This window comes from Heteronotia binoei, chromosome 1 (assembly GCF_032191835.1).
Source record: "Heteronotia binoei isolate CCM8104 ecotype False Entrance Well chromosome 1, APGP_CSIRO_Hbin_v1, whole genome shotgun sequence".
Taxonomy (NCBI): Eukaryota; Metazoa; Chordata; class Lepidosauria; order Squamata; family Gekkonidae; genus Heteronotia; species Heteronotia binoei.
In genome coordinates, this window is record NC_083223.1 from 24,001,093 (window position 1) to 24,026,170 (window position 25,078).

The 25,078-nt window shown below is 39.9% G+C and overlaps 1 protein-coding gene across 3 annotated transcripts in view; it reads right to left on the reverse strand.

Annotated features, from left to right (window-relative positions):
* Positions 1–25,078, reverse strand: part of HDAC4 (histone deacetylase 4) — a 182,049-nt gene that overhangs the window by 19,186 nt on the left and 137,785 nt on the right. For all 3 annotated transcript variants that reach the window (XM_060232591.1, XM_060232607.1, XM_060232600.1), the window contains exons 15-22: positions 22,760–22,893; positions 20,270–20,390; positions 17,854–17,900; positions 15,192–15,299; positions 13,747–13,802; positions 8,080–8,167; positions 5,970–6,089; positions 2,977–3,074 (exon numbers count right to left, since the gene is read on the reverse strand). In XM_060232591.1, coding sequence (XP_060088574.1) covers positions 2,977–3,074; positions 5,970–6,089; positions 8,080–8,167; positions 13,747–13,802; positions 15,192–15,299; positions 17,854–17,900; positions 20,270–20,390; positions 22,760–22,893 — 772 coding nt within the window. The remainder of the gene's footprint in view (positions 1–2,976; positions 3,075–5,969; positions 6,090–8,079; positions 8,168–13,746; positions 13,803–15,191; positions 15,300–17,853; positions 17,901–20,269; positions 20,391–22,759; positions 22,894–25,078) is intronic.

Consider the following 25,078-nt stretch of genomic DNA (forward strand, 5'->3'; position numbering starts at 1 on the left):
AGCTGCCTTGAGCCAAGAGGGAAGCAAATATTTTAATAAATAAATAAGATTTCAAAATGCCCTTTAACAATGTATTTGTCAAGCATGGTGAAATTCCATAGATAATTGATTGTCATAGGGTCCTGCCTAAACCTGGTCTGTGAAACATCATGGAGGATCCAGCTTTGCTAGCATTGTTATTCTTTCCCTTCCCCCGTCTTGCTTTATTGCCTAAAAGTAGAAGTAGTGAGAACTGAAACTAACAAGAGAAGAAGTAATCAGCACCTTCCCATACATTCCTGGTAGGGAGTACAGTACATCTGGGGAAAGCAAGGACAGAGTCCTGATAACACTGTGAGAATGTAGACATTTATGATAGTTTATGTGTGTGAGCTACCCCGCACCCCCATCCCTTGGAATCCTTTTGAAGTAAGCTTTAAAAGTATTGTATCAGTGTATTGGCAGCATTACTCTCAAGAACCTGTTACACAGAAAGTATCGGTCTATCAATAAACGTAGTCTTTGTATCAACTTCGACTCGTCATTGAACCCGCATGCTTGACAGTATTATCAATAAAGTTATGAAGATTTAAGAGGTTCCTGGTGTAATTTAGAAGATGTACAACAAGTTGTTTACAACAATATTAGCTGAAAAACTTAAAATGATTTTGTAGGAATTTATTCACAAAGATAAATGTGAATTTCTTACCTAGAAGACAACTGAAGGACAATGTTAAAACTGTATTAGATATTCTAGAACATTTGGAGAACTGTAAAACAAGCTACATTGATCTTCTTTGGTGAAGAGAATGCTTTAGAACACCTGAACTGAACTTTTTTTGTTTAAAGTTTTAGAGGGCATGGATTTGGAAGAGAAGTCTATAAAACTGCTAAAATTGATTTATACTTCACAGACAGCACAAATACTTGTTAATGGAGAGCTGACCAAACCATGTGAGATACAGAAAGGAACAAGACAAGGTTGCCCATTGCCCCCTCTTTTATTATTGTTCTTGAAGTACTGAATACAGACATAAGACAAAATGAGAAAACTAGGGGTGTAAAGGAGGGGGGGGAGGAAACAGCCTTATAAGTTAAAAGCCTTTGCAGATGATTTGATGTTGGTTCTGGAAGATCCTTTAAAAGGAACTGAATTATTAATAGCCAAATTGAAATAATTTGGTGCATTAGCAGGCTTTAAGGTTGATAAACAGAAGACAAAGACATTAGCCAAAAATTAGAATACACAAGAGTAAACAGAACTGATGAATAAGACAGGCTTTAAGATGGAAAAGAAGGTAAAGTATTTGGGTATCACTTTGACAAATATGAGTTCTATGCTATTTCATAAAGATTATGCTAAGACTTGGAACGAAATAAAAAAAGACATGCCAAGATGGGATAAATTGCAACTGTCATTGTTGGGAAGAATATCCATGATTAAGATGAATGCTGAGAAACGGAAGATTATTGGAGTGAAGACCCAGAATGTTATTCTTATTTCAGACAATTCCTGATTTGATAACTGAGACATCATTTGAACAGTGGCAAAAAGACATAACTACTTTATATGCAACAGAGGGAAAAACACAAGTTAAATATAAGATATTACAAAATAAAAAGGAAAGAGGAGGACTGAGGTTTGAAATTATACTTTATTGCATGTTGTTTAGTTTGGATGAAAGAGTGGATGTTGATGAGAAATAGAAGGTACTGGAATTAGGACATGATCTGAGGTTTGGGTGGCTGGATGTTTGTGGTACATTAAAGCCAAGGTTAATGTAGAGTTTAAAAAACACTATGTTAGACATGCCATTTAGAGGAATATGGAATAAATGCAAACCCAGCCTGTGTCCAAAAATACACTTATAGCTGTCACCACAAGAAGCACATTATAGACAAGAAATGACAAGTGAAAATAAATGCTTAACAAATCATGATGTGCTAGACTTTCTCAAGGGAATGAAAAATAAAATCAAGAGAAGATATGATAAGAGGACATATTTGCCAATGGTTTTCCTACATGGTTTAAAGTAGATAAAAGACTATGGTTTTGAATGCCGAGATAGAATTTGAAACTTTTGTTGAAATTTGAAACAGAGGAAGAACAAGTAAAAGAATTCATGATAAAATGGGCTAATAATTTTGGACATAATATACAAATGTGGCAAAACGTGAGTGAAAGAACTGATATTTACATTAAGGTCTAGCCTTAAAGAGAATTTTTTAAAGATGATGTATCACTGGTATATGTCTCTGGAGAAATTGGCCAGAACGTATAAAGGTATTTCAAATTTAAGTTGGAAATGTGAATGTGAAGGGAAATTCCTTCATGTATGGTGGTCATGTAATAAAGCCAGAAAGTTTTGGATAAAATACATTCATTAATTCAGGAGATTTTAAAGATCAATATAGAACTGAAACCAGAGGCTTTGCTTTTGGGACTAATGGACAGAAGCTGGAAAAAAACCCATAGAATCATACTTTGTTTTTATGTATGTTAACGGCAGCAAGCTTATTATATGCATGAAAGATTATTATATGCACAGAATTATTCACAATGGCAATTCTGTTTTGCTTAACAACAAATTTCTTATTTCAAAGGCAATACATGATGCATGCATGTGAGCAGGAAGCATGGCATAAGTGTATGTCTTTCAACTTGGGTTGTCAGATCTGGGTGGGAAATACCTTGAGATTTTACAGGTTGACTGAGGAGTGTGGAATTTGGAGAGTGGAGGGACCCCTCAGGAGGGTATAATAACAAAGCATCAGTTAGAAATATCCAGATCTCAGTTGTAATAGCAAGAGATCTCCAGATTCCACATGAAGGCTGTCAACTCTACTTTCAACAGTTACTAGCATCAGCTGGGAAAATTTTATTTATTTGTTTTGGCTTAGAAACTCAAAGACAGAATATACACGATAATTTCAAGGATGGCATGTTTAATTTAGAGAGAAGTCTCCAGAAAAAAGGCAGTGAGATTTGGGGATTACCTGAAAGCAGTCAAGTATTCTGTGTCTCCCATTAGTGGATCAAGACCACCAGTAAACGCCATATTAACATTGAAACCAACACCTGGTCCTATGCCAACCTAAGTGGGTGAAGAAAAAAGAGACAGGTAAACCGCTGGAAAATTTTCACTTGCATTTTCTAAGCAGTATCTCTATGACCTTCACAGCTGTCCTACAAATCAGTACAATCAGTACAGCTGGCTTACCTACACTGCCTGTCCCAACTGGGCAGTGCGAATGAGATGGAAGACAGACATAGGCTTCATCAGCCTTTAGTATTAAAAATAATCTACCATGCTTGTAGTTTTCGAGAGAATTTTTGGTTTAAATCACTAACAATTTTCATCAGTAGAAACAGTTACATTTGAAAGTACTGTGTAAGCATTTTCTCAACTGCCATGGAAATTAAGCTCTACAACATATGTGGAGATATGCCAGTGCCACAATGTGTCATCACTGGGGCAGTGTAACTTCCAATCTGCCACAGAACTGTGCAGCTTTAGGAGTGTACTAGGCTTAATGAGCATTCTAAACCTCTCCAGCCTTGGTCATGCCCCAGGTGCCAGACTGATCTTATGCCAGTAACAACCCTGGGATAGCTTTAAAAACCCACATTCAACACATGGAAGGTAAAAATACAAGCCCCCTTCCCCTAGAGACTGAAATCCCTTCCATCTGGAGAAATCTTCTGTGGGATCCAACCCATTATTTCAGTGCAATGCCTTATTCTAATTCAATAGCCAATAGATAAGCTCAGTGGCTATACTATGTGCCCCAGTCAGTGGGAACTTAACCATGATAGAGAGGTGACGTGAGCAGAATCTTAAGAACACCCCATGCAGAACTTTGTCATTTGTAGCTCTGCCACAGTATCATGAATTTTCTCATAACTTCAGTCTATTTCCCCAGCTACATATTTTGATGCTGCCTGTATTAGTCATACATATATTTCAAAATAGAACAACATCTGAGTCTGGTGGCATCTTTAATACCAACAAGGTTTAATTCTGAGTATAAGTTTTCTTGTGCATTCACACTGTTTCAGAAAGCTTACACTCCGAATTAAACTTTGTTTGTCTTAAAGGTGCCACCTGACTCAAGCGTCTTTCCATCGCTTCAGACCAACATGGCTACCCACCTGAATATCTTTTGAAATGTCACTTATTCCACCTGGCACACTCTCACAGAAGACTATGAGCAACACACTCAAAACCAAACAAGTTGGGGTTTTTTTTGGGGGGGGGGGCTCATCCAAAGGGGAAGGGATGTACTCATGAAAAGGAAGTAGCACCCTTTAAAACAGGAAGAGCAACAACTACGGCTAGTTTCCTGGCATGAAAGACATACTTTACAAATAATAACCAGCATTTTTATTGATCGTGTGCTTGCTTCAGCAGCACATATACTAAAATTGGAACAATACCTGCTGATCACTGCAGGAAAACATTCCACCTTCAGTGATGATAATCTGCATGCATAAATGCCTTCACTGCCACTGCTACCCCTAAGAATGTTTACTGGGATGGCAATACAGTCTTACAAATGGTGGCCAAGCATCACCGTCTCTATTTTTTGTTTACATTGTCTGCAGTTTCTCTTGTTTCCCTCCCTGGCACTGCCAGCCCTCCCCACTGCCACTACTGACCTGGCCCAAAAGACATCCACTTAGCATAATCAGGGCCAGGGCCTTTTTAAACTTGCCCCAGCTGAAATTAGGGCCCTTCAGGACTTGCTATTGTTTTGCACAACTTGTAAAATGGAGCTTCTACCAGGCCTCTGGGTTGAGGTGGCAGATGTCTCCACCATCTTGGCCTCCCCTGCCCGTAGTAAGTCTACTATGCTTTAGATGGTTACTAAACTGCTAACATCTCACAGGAATGCAAAACAAGAAATCGCCAACCATGAATCACAGCAACAATGAACAAATTGCAAAACTCTAATATTGTGAAAATATTTAGCCAGTGGCTAACAGCAAAATAATAATTTAACACAGCAAAGTAGGCTCACAGGCACCAAAAGTAAACATATGCATATTTAATAAAATAAGTACACAGTTCCCTCAGAAAAAACAACTATATATCCATAAGTGGAGTTTGTAGACCTCCAAATCATTAATGCAAGGAGACAACGATGAATCAGTCAAATGAAGACAACTTTTCTGGATACTGGAGAATATTGAATCAAGACACGGAGCTAACATCAGACAAAGAGATCATAGTGCTTGGATAAAATCACAGAACTTGTGATAGAACCCGTGATTCCATCCAAGCACTATGAGCTCTATGTCTTCTATTAGTAAATGAGTGAAAGGGTGGTGTACTGCTACAAATTGCATTCCTCTCATTCATTGAGACTCCTTGAAAAAATTGGTCTAGCACAAGGAATAGTGCCTAGTGCCAGAAGAAGTCAGCTCCATAGTAGAGGACCACCTCCACTGTGCCCAGACAGAAGTGTGTGTGGAGCAAAGGGTATAGAATCACAGAGTTTGAAGGGATCCCCAAGATCATCTCGTCAAACCTCCTGTGCAATGCAGGAAATTCACAAATACCTCCCCCTAAATTCACAGGATCAGCATTGCTGTCAGCTGGCCATCTAGCCTGTTTAAAAACTTGTAAGGAGAGCCCAACACCTCCCAAGGAAGTCTGTTCTACTGAGGAACTGCTCTAACTTTCAGGATGTTCTTCCTAATGTTGAGCCAGAAACTCTTCTGATTTAATCCTACCTTCTGGGGCAACAGAAAACAATTCCACGACGTCAGCTATATGACAATCCTTCAAGTACTTTAAGATGGTGATCATATCACCTCTCAGCAGATGCCTCTCCAGGCTAAACATAGCCAGCTCCTTCAACCTTTCTTCATAGTACTTGGTCTCCAGACCCCTCACCAGGCCAGTGTTTTATTAACTGAACAGCTTTTTAAAATTGTGGGACACTCTATCATTGCAAATATTGCATTTATCATTATTTAACATTACCTCATCAGGAGCTCCACTGCCTGGGAAGAAGTTTCCATCATCATACCGATGCAGTGAAATATAAAGTACACTTGGATCATTGTAGAAAGCCTGCTGAGTACCATTGCCATGATGCACATCCTGCAGGAAAAGAAATTGTAGTAAAGAAGAAAAAATATTACATTGTTATTAAAATTAATTCTAATGAACTGTTTCATGTTCATTCTCCAAAAAAATCCTGTTTATGGAAAGGCTGGATGTAGGAAACTGTGGATGATAACAGATGGGCATTTAAAGCCGCCCCGGGGATGGGAGGCAGTGGACCAAAAAAGCATGTCCACACGCACACATTTGCCTCCCATCCCCGTCCCACCCCCAAGCTGTTGGGAGTCGGCTTGAAAAGGCACCATATGTGCCTTTTCACTGGGGTGCCTCCAAGGAACCTCCCCGGCCGTCTGGAAGGCTGGGAAGCACCCAGAGAGCCGTGGATGGGGCACATGAGTGTTCCAGGTGCTCCCTGGATGCCCATGGCCTTCCCCTTTTCTGAGCACCATCAGGAAGTTTCCAGGCGCTCTATTTCCAGCTGGCTCTTTTTGGGGTGACTTCTGTTGTCGGCCTGTGGGTTGCATAATTATATTCGCACAAGTCGTGATTTCAGGAACACAGTGAGCGGCTAACAGGATTAAAACTAAAACCTCAAAATAAATTAGACATTTTCATGAATGAAGTTTGCAGATCATTCTGCGTGGTCATGGTGGAAGACATAGTAGTCAGTGACTCCTTCTTCAGCTATCTAAACAGAAGATGTCAGAGAGAGGTCTGAATGCTTACAGCTACAGCCACCAGGAAAGCTTACTTGAAGAATAATGTGACTCAGATGAGCTGAATCTTTGAGAAAGGGAAGCTGGTCTTAATTCAAAGTTCCCGCAGTTTAGATAAGAAAGGACAACAGCAGGAAAAGATAAGTGTTTTCTTTAAACCAAATGGCATGATGAGAATGACGGTATAAGCCAACATAAAAAACCAAAGCCTTACAACAGATACACCCAGTCTGAAGAACAGAAAGAAAATTCCAGCATCCTCCTTTGGAAAGGAGAATATAAAATGTTCTAAATAAATACATGCAATTTATGTCAATGCTCTTGATGGTTGTTAAGGTTCTCAAGTGTTTATCCCAGGACACCAAAGTGAGGAAAAGGATGAATGTATGTCATTAACATCTCTGTTCTCATGCAAGGCAGTGCTTTTTGCCCTTGCAGCTAAACAAGATAGATCCAAGGCAGCTCCTAGTAATGCACTACATTGAGCTCTCTAGGTCAGCATAGTTAATATGATTTTAAATCTATCAAATGATGTATTCTTTAAATTTTAGAAGTGCATAGTCTTAATCTGAAGATTTGGTTTTTAAGTACAATATTTTTTAATGTAAGTCTTTATAACTGATTTTATATTGTAATGGCAAATGGCCACATACAATAAAACTATTCAACCACTGTGTAGTTCTAGGGAGTGATTCTGACATATTGTTTTGAGAATCTTCCACACCATTTCAGCACTCTTTCACTAAGTTACACTTGATAAGGTTTTTGTCAAATAAATTATGCATAACATCTATTACTTTTTAATTTTTAAAAAACAAGTTCAGGACAGACAGAACCTTGGAACGAAGAATGGGAGTGGCTGAAACAATCAGACAGATAGTAGTCTACTACTATGATTTTTCTAGGCATCATCTTTGTTTCACTTCCGTTATAGCTCCATTCTGCACTGTTTTATACTACACCCTGCCTTAAGCTCTGTATTATTTTTGTTGTCTTCTAATGTTGTAATCCTAGTCCTGTGGCACTAGACACGTTATGATGTATGAAAGCATGGTATTTTTTATTTTGCTTATTCTTTAATCTGCATTGTTTATAGTCTAATTCTGCAGTCCTAGTCCTGCATTATTGATCGTATGTCATAGCATTTAAAAAAAAATCTGATCCGCTTGAGCCTCCAGCAATAAAATCAGACTATAAGTAAAGTAAATAAAACAAAGATGAGGAGATTGCAAAATATTTTTTCTATCTGATCCTCTTTCTGCTTCCCTCTAGTATATATTGTGATTATACTGGAAAGTTGTTTCACTTACCCAATCCACTATGAGGATTTTGCTCACATTCAGTCTTTGCTGAAGAAGTTTAGCTGAAATTGCCACAGAATTGAAATAGCAGAAACCCCTGAAAAACAATGGAATATATAAGTTTTTCAGAGGATACAACATGTTAACATTTCTCCTTGCTGAGAGCCTAACCTGCATGTGACCGCAGCACAGACCATCACTCCCAGATTCCAGTTGTGAGGATCTGTTGCATCAGCCAAAACCAATTAAGACACCACAACATTCCATGGAAGAGATCTGAGTCACAACTGCAAGCCAGGATCCAGCAGTGCTGCCAAGCTATGAACCTGCTTCTTCAGGGCCTGAGAAAGTGCAATTAGGGATGGGCACAAACTGGTTGATGAACTAAAGTTTACCACAAATTTTGGGCAGTTTGTGAAGCCATGTTTGCAAAATTAAGAACTGTTACAAGATTTCACAAATTCTGATGCTCATGGCAGTTTGTGAAGAGCTCTTCACAAAAAAAAAGAAAAAAAGAAAAAAAAGGGGGGGGGAAGCTGAGTGAATGGATGGAAACATATAAACCACTGCTTTCTGCTCTTCCCCCCCAAAAAGAAACATGGAGAGCAGAAAGCAGGGGCTTAAATGGCTCTGTTTATACAACTGTATAAACGGCTCAGTTTATGCACATCCATAGTCTGAAGATCCATTCCTCTTTTTTCTAGTAGAACTGTGTCATGACTCTTCACTTTTTCAACAGTCCAGAAGATAATGTCAGAGAGACTGATTGTGTTTGAGGCAATTTTGGATTAAAGAAGCACCTAGTTTTGAACAAAAATATTTTTTTGGTGTTCAGCAACATGTATTTTGAGATCCCTGGATGTTTTCCTCATATATAGGCTCTTGCAAGGGCATTTAACAATGTAAACAACCTGTCTAGAATTACATGTGGGATAATGTTTGAACACATATTGTTTTCTAACTAATGATTTTTTTTAAAAAAAAATCCTTAATGGGTACATGTAAACTTACAGTATGTGCAGTTTCCACAGCTAAAATCATTCTTTGGTAGGCTGACTGCTAGTAAAAATGGCTAAGTGCTGGTGGGTAAAGATGTACTGCAATGCACTAATCAGGCTCTCAGATTGTTTTAAAAGAAACAACCAGGGTTTTTTTGGTCATATCTGTGTCAGGTACAATCTGGGGATTCCATCGAATATATTCCAGTGCTTCAGTGTGTTCTTAATAATAATAATAATAATAATATATTTTATTTATATCCCGCCCTCCCCGCCTAGGCAGGCTCAGGGCGGCTAACAACAGTTCAATAAAATTATACAATATACAATATAAGGTGATTTAAAACAACATTTAAATTATACATTAATTTAAAACAACGATCTAAAAACCAGTTCCAACTGTCTGGGTCGTTCCATAGTTTAAACGGCGGTGATCTTCCTGATGTTATTCTGTACACTTATATTATGGCAGGGGTCACTAGATAAATCGTTGGTGGATTAAATAGCCATCCTATCAACGTCTACAAAAGCCTGCTTGAAAAGAATGGTCTTACAGGCCCTGCGGAATTGGTCCAAATTCCGCAGGGCCCGTACTTCCTCCGGAAGTTGATTCCAAAGGCACGGGGCTATAACAGAGAAGGCCCGTGCCCGTGTACTCTGTAATTTTGCCTCCTTTGGCCCAGGGATAGTCAGCATGTTCTTCCCTGCTGACCTCAGTGCTCTTTGGGGCTCATATGGGGAGAGACGGTCCCTCAGGTAGGCAGGTCCCCGGCCATATAGGGCTTTAAAGGTAATAACCAGCACTTTGTATCGGACCCGGTATGTAACTGGCAGCCAGTGCAGTTCACGCAGCCCTGGCTGTATATGCTCCCATTTCGGGAGTCCTAATAACAGCCTGGCCGCTGCGTTCTGCACTAGCTGCAGCTTCCGGTTTCGACACAAAGGCAGCCCCATGTAGAGGGCATTGCAGTAATCTAGTCTTGAGGTGACCGTCGCATGGATCACTGTTGCCAGGTCCCGGCGCTCCAGGAAAGTAGCCAGCTGCTTTGCCCGCTTCAGGTGGAAAAATGCCGACTTGGCAGTGGCCGCTACCTGGGCCTCCATTGATAGTGAAGGCTCCAGTAGGACTCCCAGGCTCTTGACCCGGCCCGCTGCTTTCAGCGGCGCACCGTCAAAAACCGGGAGAGTTATTTCCCTTCCCAGAGCGCCGCGCCCCATGCAAAGGACCTCTGTCTTCGTCGGGTTCAGCTTCAACCCACTCAGCCTAAGCCAAGTTGCCACGGCCTGCAGTGCCCGGTCTAAATTCACTGGGACGCAGTCAGGCCGGCCATCCATTAGCAGATAGAGCTGGGTGTCATCCCCATATTGATGACAACCCAGTCCAAAACTCCGGGCAATCTGGGCAAGGGGGCGCATGTAGATGTTAAATAACATCGGGGAGAGAACTGCTCCCTGAGGCACCCCACAATCTAGTGTGCGCCTCCGGGAAAGCTCACCCCCGATTGCCACCCTTTGTCCCCGACCTTTGAGGAAGGAGGAAAGCCATTGTAAGGCCAGCCCCCTGACCCCTATGCCGGCGAGGCGGCGGGTCAGTAGCCGATGGTCGACCGTGTCGAACGCTGCCGACAGGTCTAACAACATCAGCACCGCCACGCCACCTCGATCCAGTTGCCGCTGGAGGTCATCTGCCAAGGCGACCAGCACTGTCTCCGTCCCGTGGCCCGGGCGAAAGCCGGACTGGCAAGGGTCTAGGATGTGCTCTTGTATGGTTAAAAGAGAAGCTGCACTCCATTCTCTCAAAGTGAACCTTTTTTCTTACCTTTGAAGCACATTATCTCTGCTCTGAAATAAAGCACTGAAATGATAGCTGGAATGAAGGCTTAGGGCACCCTCTAGTGATCAAATTATGTCTCCAAGTGAGGGCCTATTTTTGGAAATCTTGCAGCTTAGTACAATTCCTCCTTAAGAAACTGACTATACTGTAAATTTCTTTAAAAGTGCTAGGTGCTGACTATCAAAGCTTGAAAAAGTATTTATTTGTAGGTTTTCTGTCCAGCTCTTTCTGTTCTTGATATTAACCACAAAATCCAGGAAATTTAGTTGCTCCTTATAATAGGTAATCCAGATTTTATATACTCATTTTGTTGGTCTTACCAGTTATAAAAATCTAGCTGCTTGCCCTCGTTTCCTCTACACAATATGAATACATCATCATTAATATAATACAGTAAATGATCATTTATTTTAGGTCATGTTTCTCTATACAATAGGGATCCAAAATGACATAATAGAAAATGCCAAAAAACCCTCATATTTCACAGATAACGCAACATAAGCAAGTTACTTGCCATTAACAAACTTATTCATAAAGCAGACTGCAAACTGCATAAAGGGATAATCCTTAGAGTAAATAAACTGCTGCTCAAGAGAGCCAGTTTGATGTAGTGGTTAAGTGTGCGGACTCTTATCTGAGAGAACCAGGTTTGATTCCCCACTCCTCCACTTGCACCTGCTGGAATGGTCTTGAGTCAGCTATAGCTCTCACAGAAGTTACCCTTGAAAGGGCAGTTTCTGTGAGAGTTCTCTCAGCCCTATCCACCTCACAAGGTGTCTGTCTGTTGGGGGGGGGGGAGAATATAAAGGAGATTGTAAGCTGCTCTGAGCCTCTGTACAGAGAGAAGGGTGGGGTATAAATCTATGGTCTTCTTCTTTTCAAATTTTTCTGTGTATTAGTTAGCAACCTCTGGTGTCATAACCTTTTGTATTCCAAAATAATTTGTTTCTGAATGAATAGGTGATAACAGTGCTGTGTGTTATTAAAAGTCTTCTCTATTGCTAACAGTGCTTCTGTCCATGGACTACTGGTATAAAGAGAGATGACATCAGAACATGCAATTCAATGTTGGTAATTTCATCAAGTTTGTTCATAAAGTCTGTGGTATCCTTCATGTCGGATACCATCACTGAAATAAAGTCTATTTAAAGGGCGGATCCAAGTAGGCAGCCGTGTTGGTCTGCAGCAGGTTATAAAACTGAATTGAGGCCAGAAATCAGTGGTCTTGTAAGTGGAGGAAAACATTTTTATGAGCAATAGGCAAGGAAACACCAGAGTTCTGGGATTAGGATTACTGAGGAATTGTCTTTCCCATAAAGAGATTTCATCCATAGTGACGCCCTCTTGAAGGTCCTAGTTTCAGTTTATATGCATTTACTGGGCCATAACTACATGAAGTAAGTACAGTATGTCTAGTTGTAAAGCTGTCTCCTAATTTCAAGTCCATAGTTTTGCCTACTCTGTATAATAACAGCTCTCCCCCATCTGCTTCTTTAATGGTAATACTTGAATCATGAATGATACTTCCTAGTGCCCTCCTCTCACTGTTGTTTAAATCGTTCCATCTGTTGTTTAAATCGTTTAGTATTCTTTTTTAAATTTTCCCCAGTCTTGAAAAATCTCACTGTCAAAGACTGCATTACAAATGGAACTGGACCCGGGGACATAAAGTGAGGACAGATGGATTTAAGACTAGTAGCCCAGCTGTTGAATCAAGCCTAGCTGTTCCACTGCAAACCTGTGGAAACTATCTTGGAAAGTGTGGAAAGGATTAGAAGTGGAATGCTCTAAACATCCATTATCTTTAAAAAATGCCTTAAGCCTTAAAGTTCTAACCAATTTAAAGATATTTAATGCTGTGTCTACTGGATCATACTGTTGGAAGCAGCAAAAAGGATAAATCCTTTTGAGAATCTTCATCTCATGCTCAAATAAAACCCTGTGTGAACAGTTCAGTATGAATATATGTAGGTCTGTTAGATGTTAAGAACCTCTGGATAAGACAAAGTATTTGTACGGTGTTGAATAGTTTGTATAAAATTATAGTTTCATCATGGTTAGCTTGTATTTTTATAGATATTGTTTGTCTTGGGTTCTTAATTTTCTAATATTGATGCTGGGTACTGATTTTTAAAATATTTTTGTATATACTGTAAATCCCCTGACAAGGCTGTGTGCAAAACATGCAAGGATCTTCAAGTGAAATACAAGTTCTTTTTCCACTGCAGAATCATCTTTTTTCTTCTTTTCCCTCATTATACATTGGTAGAGCCCCCTTTTTGGTTGGATAAATTGAGAACAAAGCATTTAAAAATATGCTTGCTTGTTTTAATATTACTATATTTACGGGAAAATGCCTCCAGCAAAGTTGTGGAGAGGTGGCATAAAAATCTCCCAATATTAATTAATTGTTAGATAGAATTAATCAAGATTAATTGCTCTTGAAGCAAGAAGATCAGAATGATCAGGATAGGGATGGGCTCCTAAAATTGTGGATTCACAGGACACAAGGAAGAACTCTCTCTTACCTTATGGCTTTTGACTAGGAGGGTGCAAGCCAAGAAGGACTAAGATTTTACCTGAGAGATTGTATCTTGTCCACAGATAAAGACAGAACTTTAAACTGCTACAACATTAAGATTGTCAGCCTATCCTAATAAAGACATTGTAGAGGGTAATTATAGAACCACCACCATAAAAAAAAATTAGCATTACAAAAACCTCAGAATCCAGTGTCTTTAAACCAATTCAGTACCAGGCCATTTTCCCCATCCATATGCTGCTTTCTTTCATGCAAGGTTCTAATGATTTAGTAGACAATCAGTGCTTCCAGCACGTACTTACATAGGTGTACTTTCTTCTGCGTGGTGGCCGGGAGGTCGAACAACAGCAAATCCATTCTACCAAAACAAAACAAAACAAAGAAATGGTGTAGGATATATAGAAAAAAAACTACATGTACTTCAAACAAGTTAGATAAGTTTACAGTGAATTGCTGAAATAATTTTGAAAAAATTCTGCTATTTTACTTAGTAGGTAGATTTTAGTCCAGAGAAGGGTAAGCAAGCATTACACTTTGTAATCACAGAATCATAGAGTTGGGAGGGACCTCAAAGGCCATCTAGTTCAACCACCTGCACAATGCAGGAAATTCACAAGTACCTTCCCCTTTACACACACCCAGTGACACCTATGATCCAAGCCCAGAAGATGGCAAAAAAGTAGAACAGAAAAACAAAAAGACCCTCTCCAAGATCCCTGGAAAAACTGGCCTGGAAACAATTGCTGCCTGACTCCAGAGATAAAGGTTTCCCAGAGCTGTGGGGCATGTTTGCCAGAGCTGGAGGGAAAGTCTGGTCACATTTACAGACTTCTTTTATATAATACACAGTATGTATGTGCAGGGGCAACATGTAGTTTTCATATTTCTGTCCCCAGATATGGATTAAAATGTGGGTTTAATTGTCCATGCATCCAGTCTCTTAATGTCCACTCGTACCTCTGTTATTAAAAAAAAAAATCACAAGAAGAAAGAAAACTGATGAAACCTCACAAACCATCATGGTCCACACTTCCGTGTTTAAGCCCTGAACAAATTATACACTGGTGAAACCTCTGCAGAGCATGCAAATGGAGTGAGTCGGAGGAGGAGTCAGGTTTAGAATCCTCAGCCTCTCCAGCCCATGTCTTGATCCAGCATTGACATGGTTATGCCAGTGAAAACACTGATGTAAGTATAAACTCTCCCAAGGAACTTAAATTGGGGAGGTGTAAGGGGGATTTTTTTTATCCTGCTGCTACCTTCAAAAGACTCAAGAATGAGATACTTTGCTACAAGTCACTGTTAATATGATTTATTTTCTTTCAAATACAGCTAATAACAATCCCATGTTATATGGCTCTAGTATCCTGCTCCAACTAGAATAACTAGTGGCATTTTCCAACATTCTTTAGTGACAGGCCCAAGTAGAGTGCACTAGAGAAATCAAGGCTTGTGAGTAAGAGAAACATGACTAAAAGTTGCCAGGTACTGGCTTAATGTATTGCAATATTGAGTGAACTGAGTTGGTACTAACCTGAGTCACAGGATTTCTAGCAATGGTCATTAAAATACTACTGCACAGTAATTTAAGCAAAAACGCCTAGCAGAATTTCCGAGAGGTTCTGAATCTCGACTCATCTACAGCTTTATATATTTATAGATTTCAAGATTGGAAAGGATTATGAAGGTAACATTCTCTGAATCAATCTTACATCAAGATGAGAACCAAAGATGGTGTTGCACTGACCTTCAGTTCTCCTGTAGACACTTTAAAAACAAGCTCTATTACACAGCCAACAGCAAGGCGAGCAGCACTAGAAGAATGTACTTCATTCCAAATTGTATCGCTGTCAACCTAAATAAAATGGAGCAATAGAAGCAATAAAGCCACATGTGTTGTCAACATGGAGTAGCTATGTCACTGCTGTAGTACTGAGTGCTATAATAACCAGGTGCTGATAGCACAACCCTTGCTAATTTCGGCCTACAAAGAAAAATATTTTACTAAGTAAACTCTCAGAGCGAAGATTAATTTCACTGGAATATACATGACAGGAAAACAAGGAACAAATTTAAACAATGTCAACATAAAAAAAGAAATGTTTCACTCTACCATATAAGTGCGTAAATCTGAGATTAGGTAATACTTCATTCCTCAAAATAAATCAGTTTGAATTATTGTAGCAAATGAGGCCAATGCTGTTCAACAAACAAAAAGAATTGTTTCTAAGAAATACAACCAGGTTGAGTTCTTGATGATACTGTGGTACTCAATACTTGATGTTACTCAAATGAGACTGCCTATTATTTGACCAAATGTTATATGGGCAAAAATGTCCATGTGCAGGTGGTAGCCTACCGTTTCCTTTCCCTTCATGGTAAGTTTTATCTGATAGCAATGAGAGGAGTGAGAAAACTGAGTTGCACTCCTGTAACTATCAAGTGGTTATCAGCACAGTTACAAATGGGTACAAGTAAACATGCAGGCCAGCTGTGCAAGATTCTAGAGTACATTCAAATGAAAAGCTCTCCCCTCCCTATTCATAATTTCCCCCCAATATGAGCAGGAAGGGGTCCACTAACTTCCCTTGGTGCATACTAGTTGCACTGCAACAAAAGCCAAACAGAATCACTTTCTTTTCAATTGTTGTATAAACAAAAACAAAGAACATGCCAGGGGAATTTCTATGTGGAATGATCTCCAAAACCATGGCACCACTATCAAGAAGGTCTTACCTCCTCCCAAGGCTTTTTTTGTAACAGGAACTCATTTGCATATTAGGCCACACCCCCTTGATGTAGCCAATCCTCTTGGAGCTTACAGTAGGCCTGTACTAAGAGCCCTGTAAATTCCAAGAGGATTGGCTACATTAGGGGGTGTGGCCTAATATGCAAATGAGTTCCTGCTACAATACAGCCCTGTCTTCTCCCAATGTCCTAACCCAGCTCAGAAGGCGAGGAATACAAACAATATCGTCTTCAGAAGATCATGACATGCAGGGAGAAGATGACTCTTCACATGCCTTGGGCCCCAACTTTATAATGTGATTTGCGCTAAGAAACAAACCAGTAATTAGATCCAGCTAGGTAGCCATGTTGGGTCTGGACTCTAACCTTAAACTACTAACTAATTCAGTTCTTTTAAAACAAAGGTGAAATTATCACCATAGGGTGTGCCCATCAACATGATGTTTCTGAGATACCTTCAAGGTATGATTTAATATGATATGCAGAAAGATTCCTTGGGCAAAGCAAACAATGGAATGGAGAAAAATGGAGAGCCAGTTTGGTGTAGTGGTTAAATGTGCGGACTCTTATCTGGGAGAACCGGGTTTGATTCCCCACTCCTCCACTAGCACCTGCTAGCATGGCCTTGGGCCAGCCATAGCTCTGGCAGAGGTTGTCCTTGAAAGGGCAGCTGCTGTGAGAGCCCTCTCCAGCCCCACCCAGCTCACAGGGTGTCTGTTGTGGGGGAGGAAGGTAAAGGAGATTGTGAGCCGCTCTGAGACTCTTCGGAGTGGAGGGCGGGATATAAATCCAATATCTTCTTCTTCATTAAAAGTCTCCCAAACATCTGTTAGCACCAACTGTAGATTGTTTTAACTTGTACTGTTTAATGGTTTTATTGATTTTATAACTGCAATCATAGTATACTATGGGGTGGCCAATGGTAGTTCTCCAGACATTTTTTTGCCTACAACTCCCATCAGCCCCAGCCAGCATGGCCAATGGCTGGGGCTGATGGGAGTTGTACGCAAAAACCATCTGGAGAGCTACCGTTGGCCACCCCTGGTATACTATGTTTTGATGTAAGCTGCCCTGAGCCCGCCTCGGTGGGGAGGGTGGGGTATAAATTGAATTAAACATAAACAAACAAAATCATCCCCCCAAGAAAATCATTACAATTACAAATATATCTTATGCTCCATTTTTAAGTACACAAAGCACTGTACAGTACTTGGGTTGGTCCAGTGACCTATCAGTAGAAGATTGCAGAGATTTCCTGAATTCTTCTCCCCGCAACATTCCTTTCAGCCACCAGGAAAGGGCAACTCAGAAGACTGAAGACACTCACCTTCATCCCCATTTCCTGCCCACTACAGTCTTTCTGACCTGCATGGCTTTTAACCCCAGGAATAAACTTTACCATGGCTGAAAAGGACTGCTGGGGTATAGGAATGCAGGACAGATCCATGTCTGTAGATTACTGGATCCAACCACTTATTCACTCTAAAACAGACAGAATTACTAAAACAAATATACAGTATATAAGAATTCCACAAATATTTTTGTATCTGTACTATTTCTAGCTACTGTGTGGTAGAAATGAGTCATTATCTAATCAACATGTGCAAGTCTGTTGCAATAGCTGCAAAGTAGAATATTCTTTACACTGTAGAAATACTTACGCCAACGCCACCACAAGGGAGCCTGACAAACATTGATGTTAGAGAACCTATGGTAAAGTAGAGCAGATGTCATTAAAATTACCAAATTCTATGCCTGTAGGCCAAAGTTACATACTATTCTTAAAAATTATAACTGAAAATATTTATTAGCATACAGTAAGCTGTATCTTAAAAAGTTTGCTACTGAAGGAACTGATCCAGTCACAAAATGTTACTAACAACGCAGAATTACACCTTCGTCAGTCCACAAGTGTGTAAGGTAAATAGGACTGTGACTCTCAAAAGCTCCTACTCTTTAAGGTGCTACTGGATTCTTACTCTTTTCTATTATTATTATTAACCATCCTACCCCACAAATGGGCTCAAGGGCGGCTCATAGCATAATAAAAACAATAAAAACCAATGACATAAAAGTTAAATAATTTAAGCGTTTTAAACAAGATGGCATTAAAACACAAGCAGTCCAACGTCTCAGAGAGACCTGTGATATTTTATCAAGTGATGACAGATGGCCTGAATTATAACAGTTTGTAATCAGATGGTGGGCGTAGAAGGATGCAGCTCTGCCTTGGATGGATCTGTAAGTACTGCATGTATGAAAAAAATCTCTGAACTCTTTAGCCTCTTGCCTACATTACCATCCTTCAATTAATCAATTTCATCCACTCCCTATTTTAACCGCCAGCATCTTCAGTTCCCAATTACACTGCACCATATTCACTGGCAACCACACCAATACATATTAAGAAACATTTGTGTTAAGAAATGCCTAAGATTGTCTTGCTAAATTGGTAGCAAAAAAAAATCTATTTCTTCAACTACCAGAAAAAAAATACTCTTATATAGGAGCTCCTATTATCGATATACTTCATGTTTTCTCAGATAATAATCCTCATATGATATGGCTTCATTCCCAAAGATTTGGCAATATATGAAAATACACAGCATTTAAAGAACAACTTCTTAATTGATCAATTGTTGCTATCATTTTTTAAAAACCATTTTATTAGTTGTGTACCTTCTCTAATAGCAATGATTTCTATTGCCTTTGAAAAGGCCATGGAAAGATTTTGCCCAAATCTGATCTAAGAACGATTGTACCAGAAATATACTAATTTCCTTTTAGATTTTTTGAAAGGTCTGCCATTCATTAACAAAGACATGCATTTCATTAAAATCACACTATTAATGAAGGATAAATTCAATTAATTAATTCAATTGAATTAATTCAGGATTAATTCAAACATCTCACAAGATTAAATATGAATGGCAGAAGTTCCTAATTAAACATCCACTCATTAAAAAGCAGGAAGGTCACTATGATGACATCAGTTGTCGCTAAAACTATGTCAGGCACAGGTTATATTTTGTTCTTTCAAAAATTTAATTAACAGGCTAGTCCAGTTGGATTTATTTCCAAGTAGATGTGAAAAAGATTAGACTGCACTTGGAAATAAGCCCCAATGGATTTACTTGTGAGTAAATGAATAGGTATTTCAGGGGAAGGCAATGGCAAACCACCCCGTAAGAAGTCTGCCGTGAAAACGTTGTGAAAGCAGCGTCACCCCAGAGTCGGAAACGACCAGTGCTTGCACAGGGAACTACCTCTACCTTTAAATGAATAGGAGTGGGCTGTAAAAAGCATTTTAATATTATACCCAAGATCCCCATCAGCTATAAGCCTTTCAGTTCTTAGATCTGCGTAACTACCTTTACAAATAATGTCATAATTCTTTGATAAAGCTATTGTATGAAAATTATATGAATCAGATATAGAAAAATTAATATAAGTAATTCTAGGTGGTAGTATGAGATCCACTAATGATGGTTAAGGGTAAAATATTTTAGTGTTCAGATAAATATAGAACTCTTTATTTTAAAAACGTTACTCTTCATGGTTTTCAGGACAATAACCTTTTGCCTTCCTCATTTTGTTCGACTGCTATTGTATGTGACATTAAAATAACATGCCAGTGCTTGGTTGTGATTTTACACCCAGTTTAAATATTGAAAAACAGTTATATCAAGGGGCTCATTGCAGGATGTGGACGCTCCAAACATGCAACCTGTTAATGTTAAGTACAGCTTCCCTGAACAGATGGGCATCAAAGAGTCTGTTCCCAGTGGTAGCTTATGTGCACATGGAATATATAGACTTTTGGACTGCAATGCAGATAGAAAAGATGACATCATAAGTGAATCCTATATAGTAGAGGTGGCCAATGGTAGCTCTCCAGATGTTTTTTGCCTACAACTCCCATCAGCCCCAGCCATTGGCATGCTGGCTGGGGCTGATGGGAGTTGTAGGCAAAAAAAAAACATCTGGAGAGCTCCACTGGCCACCCCTGCTATATATCTACCCATAAAACTGCACAAGCTGATGACCAGTTAAAGAAGACTGAATTCCATTCTGTACCTAATAGTTTCTTGCTATCCAATTTCTGTCTGTTCAGAGGATTGGTACCATAAAGCAATGCATGAGCTTCTGAATGAACAGTCTGTAGCTCTTCTAGAGTTGCTTTTCTTCCACGGATACACTGCAGGAGAAATTGAAAGTATGTAATTACATTAGCTTTAACTATTTATGAGCCAAAAAGAAAGAAGAAAACGCAAATTTTGTTCAGAAGTCTAACTTTCAGAGAATTCGTATCAAATATGTTTTGTATCTTCAAGCTAAAAGTTGGAATGCTTCTTGTTCTACAGAATTTTGGGAGATGGGATAGTGCTTGCCATGTTGATGAGGCCAGATGAGGCAGAAAGGCTGCTAAGAAGTACACAGCCCATCACATGTATACTTGAAGTTGCCCTTCATGGTTGTTGGTTATTGAGTTGGACTGGGTTATTCAAATAGGTTGGGGAGGTAACAACAGCCTCTCTGCAGGAGGCTGTAATTCTGACTTCCTTGAAAGAGACAGCTGAGTAACCCCTGCTGAAGAAGGCACCCCTAAACCACACTGACCTAAAAAATACTGCCCACTGACCAACATTCCATTTTTGGGCGATATTCTTTAATGGGTGGTAGCCATGCAGCTTCAGGTGGTTTTGGAGGAGACAAGATTATATGGACCCATTTCAATCTGGATTCAGGCCTGGGTTTGGGTAGAAATAGTCTTGGTTATCCTGATGGATAATCTTCGCTGGGACAGACTCCATTCCTGTTAATTCTCCTGGACCTGTCTGCAGCATTTGATACCATCAACCTGATATACTCCTGGTGAAGCTGGTTGAGTTTAAAGTGTGTGTGGGGAGGAAGAGGGGCAGTACCCTGATTTGGTAGATCTGCTCTCACTTAACTGGATGATTCCAGAAAGTGGCATTGGGGGACTACTGCTCGACCCCATGGCATTTATGCTATAGGGTCTCAATGAGCTCCACCTTTTCCCCTCATGCTGCTTAGCATCTACATGAAACTGCTGGGAGAGATCATTGGGGATTTGAAATAAGGTGCCACCAATATGTGGCTGACCCCCAGCTTTACTTTTCCTTAACCACTAAGTCAGGTGACACATGAAAAGTCCAAAATGAAGGTGTCTAAATCCAAGAAAAAAAAATCAGAATACTTTACTGGTATTTTCTGGGTATTGTTTCAGTGGGACATAGATTTTGGGTTATTGTTCAGCTATCTGAAAGGGCTAAATCCTGAAAATCCCGAAAATACTTCTTCAAGCTATGTGACTCCATAGCGAGTGACCTCCGAAGGCATTCAAAAGGCTCACAGTCCCTTTAAAAACTTTCTGGGTAAACTTGCCGCTTGGAGAAAGTGTTTAAAGGGACTGTGAGCCACAAAGTTGTGTGATTTGGAGAACGCATTTAAAGGGACTGTGATCCGTTTAAAGATTTCTTTTCCACTGACAGCAATGAAGGATGGGGACACTTGCCAATCTTTTTGAAACTTGGGGGGTTTATTGAGAGGCACCAGCAGCTACTGCAAATTTGGTGCCTTTACCTCAAAAAGCAGTCCCCCCGCCCCCAGAATTGCAGATACTCCTAGATCAATTCTTCACTATATTCTATGCATACCACTGACTATAATGGTCTCCATAGGATATAATGGAACTGAAAAAAATTTGGGTTTCCTGAGTATTTCCTGAATCTGAATATCATACCACTATTGGGACGCAGGAATACTGAAAATACAGATTTTTTTTTTTAAATCATTATACCCAAACCTGAAAAATACTTTGTTTCGTTTTTTTGCACTCCTCTAGTCCTGGACAGGTGGCTGGAGACTGTAATGGGGTGGATGAGGGCCAATAAACTGAAGCTCAGTCCAAACAAGACTTGAGATGCTGCTGGTAAATAAAAAAGCTGCTTGAGGACTGAGGACTCAGCATGTCCTAAAGGGGGTTGCACATCACCTGACAAGAAAAGGTTCATAGTTTGGACATACCACTGGATTCTGGCCAACAGTTAGAGGCCCAGATTGCCTCTAGGGCATATAGCTTCAGGTGATATGTCAACTATGGCCATTCCTCAAAAAGCATCAGTTATCATGCGCTTTATGTGGAGGTGTCTTTGAAAATCATCCAGAGACTTCAGCTCATCCAAAATGTGTGTGTGTGTGTGGGGGGGTGTTTGCAGGAATTGTATCACCCACTGTAGATAATACTATGGTGGGATACTATTTTTGAATACTACCTCATGTAAAAACCACCCGCATATAAAAACAAGCATACTGGAGACAAAGACTCTAACTAGCCTTCTTCCTATCGTGCAACTCCCTCTTTTGCAGGAATTTTTAATGCAGAGAAGCATTCAAACATGATCTCCCATGTGCAGTTCCAAATATACGGCTCAGATTTTATGAATGGCATTTCTGGCACCTCTAACTGTCTGTTTCTACTTGATCCTCCCTAAAGCACGAGAATTTTTTACCCTCTCCCCTTTCTATCAGGCCATCCATTACCTCACACTTGCTACGAAGACCTGTCTCCTGAAGTCGTGACCAAATGCTCTGGATTCTCCCTGCGTGTTCTGGATGACTGTTTGTGTTTCCACAGGTACATTGGTGCTTCAGCATCAGGGTATCATATACAAGGCCTGCATTAGAAAATAAAAGATCACTTCAAATTATACAATTATTACATGCATGGGATGTCATTTGAAGTAGAAGCTGTTTAATTCAACTGCATGCATCACCTGACTGCAAAATCAAAAACCCAACCTTCTAAAAGTTTTGGTTTCCTAAAGGATGGATGGGTAGGTTTTTAAAAGCTGGTTTATCCTATATCTCAGATATTTAAACTAAAAAAGAAAAGAAAAGAATATTCCATGTCAACATAAAGTAAAAGTGCAAGACTTTAAAAGTAAAACTTCGTGAAAGGAGGCAAAAACAGGATTTCACAATTATAGGAAGAAAATCCAATTCATTTTGATAGAATCTAATTTCAAGAAAGTATGTTAACCTACATATAATTACAGCAGCATGTAAAATGTACACTAGTGTATTTTTGAAGAGCAAGTGGACAAATTTCTTGCAAATGGCAGTGTCTCACAAAACAAATAAAACAGCAGTCCTGAAGCGCTGGCTGGAGATGACAATTTCTCCACACCAGTGTATCTTGAAAACATGTTGGTATCACATTACATTGATACCAGCCTAATGATACTGGTGTGGGTCTAGAATTAGGTTATGAGGAGGATATGTTTTGGGAGTACTGGCCATGGCCAGTATCCTGGACTCTACAATGAAACACAAAAATCCCAGTCAGGATGCCTCTTACAGTACTAAGATATACTATGGTATATCTTTAGGGAGGGACGGTGGCTCAGTGGTAGAGCATCTGCTTGGTAAGCAGAAGGTCCCAGGTTCAATCCCTGGCATCTCCCAAAAAGAGTCCAGGCAAATAGGTGTGAAAAACCTCAGCCTGAGACCCTGGAGAGCCGCTGCCAGTCTGAGTAGACAATACTGACTTTGATGGACCGAGGGTCTGATTCAGTATAAGGCAGCTTCATATGTTCATATGTTCATTTTCGTGCCTTCCATGTGAAAAGAAGTATGAGACCACCTCAAAGGCAAAGGTTGAAAGCTAGCAGAAAAGAGGTGGGATTAGATCTATATCCCACCGTGAGCTCAAAAGATTTACCAGGAAATAATGTCCCCAGTTCTATGGACCAGTTCCATGAAGATCTACAACACCTTCTAGAATTAGCACCCAAAAAGGATGTCCTCCTCATCATAGGGGACTGGAATGCCGAAGTAGGAAGTCAAAAGGTAACCAGAACAACTGACAAGTTTGGCCTTGGAGAACAAAATGAATCTGGGCAAAAGCTAGTAGAGTTTTGTCAAGAGAACAAGCTGGTCATAGCGAACACCCTCTTCCAACACCTAAAGGAGACTCTACACATGGACACCACCTGATGGGCAACACAGAGATCAGACTGATTATATACTCTGCAGTCAAAGATGGAGAAGTGCCTTACAGTCAGAAAAAACAAGACCTGAAGCTGACTGCGGCTCAGATCATGAGCTACTCACTGCAAAATTCAGGCTTAAACTGAAGAAAACTGGAGAAGCTATCAGGCTATTCAGGTTTGACCTTGATCACATCCTTTATGAATATACAGTGGAGGTGAAGAATAGTTTTAAGGAACTAGAGTTGATAGACAGAGTGCCGGAAGAACTATGGATGGAGGTTCATGACATTGTACAGAAGGCAGCAATCAGTACCATCCCAAAGGAAAAGAAATGCAAGAAAGCATAGTGGCTGTCTAATGAGGAAAGAAGGAAAGCAAAAGGAAAAGGTGAAAAGGAAAAATTCACCCAACTGAATGCAGATTTTCAGAGAACAGGAAGGAGAGATAAAGAGGCCTTCCTGAAAGAACAATGCAAAGCAGTAGAGGAAAATAAGAGAATGGGAAGGACAAGAGATCTCTTCAAGAAAATTGGAGAAATCAAGGGAATGTTTCGTGCAAAGATGGCCATGATAAAGGACAAAAATGGGAGGGACCTAACATAAGCAGAAGAGATCAGGAAGAGGTGGCAAGAATACACAGAAGAATTATACAAGAAGGACTTCAATGTCCTTGACAACCATGACAGTGAAATTGCTGACCTTGAGCCAGACATTCTGGAGTGTGAAGTCAAATGGGCCTTAGAAAGCATTACTAACAACACAGCGAGCGGAGATGACAGTATCCCAGTTGAGCTATTCAAAGTCCTAAAAGATGATTCTGTTAAAGTGATGCACACATTATGTCAACAAATTTGGAAAATGCAACAGTG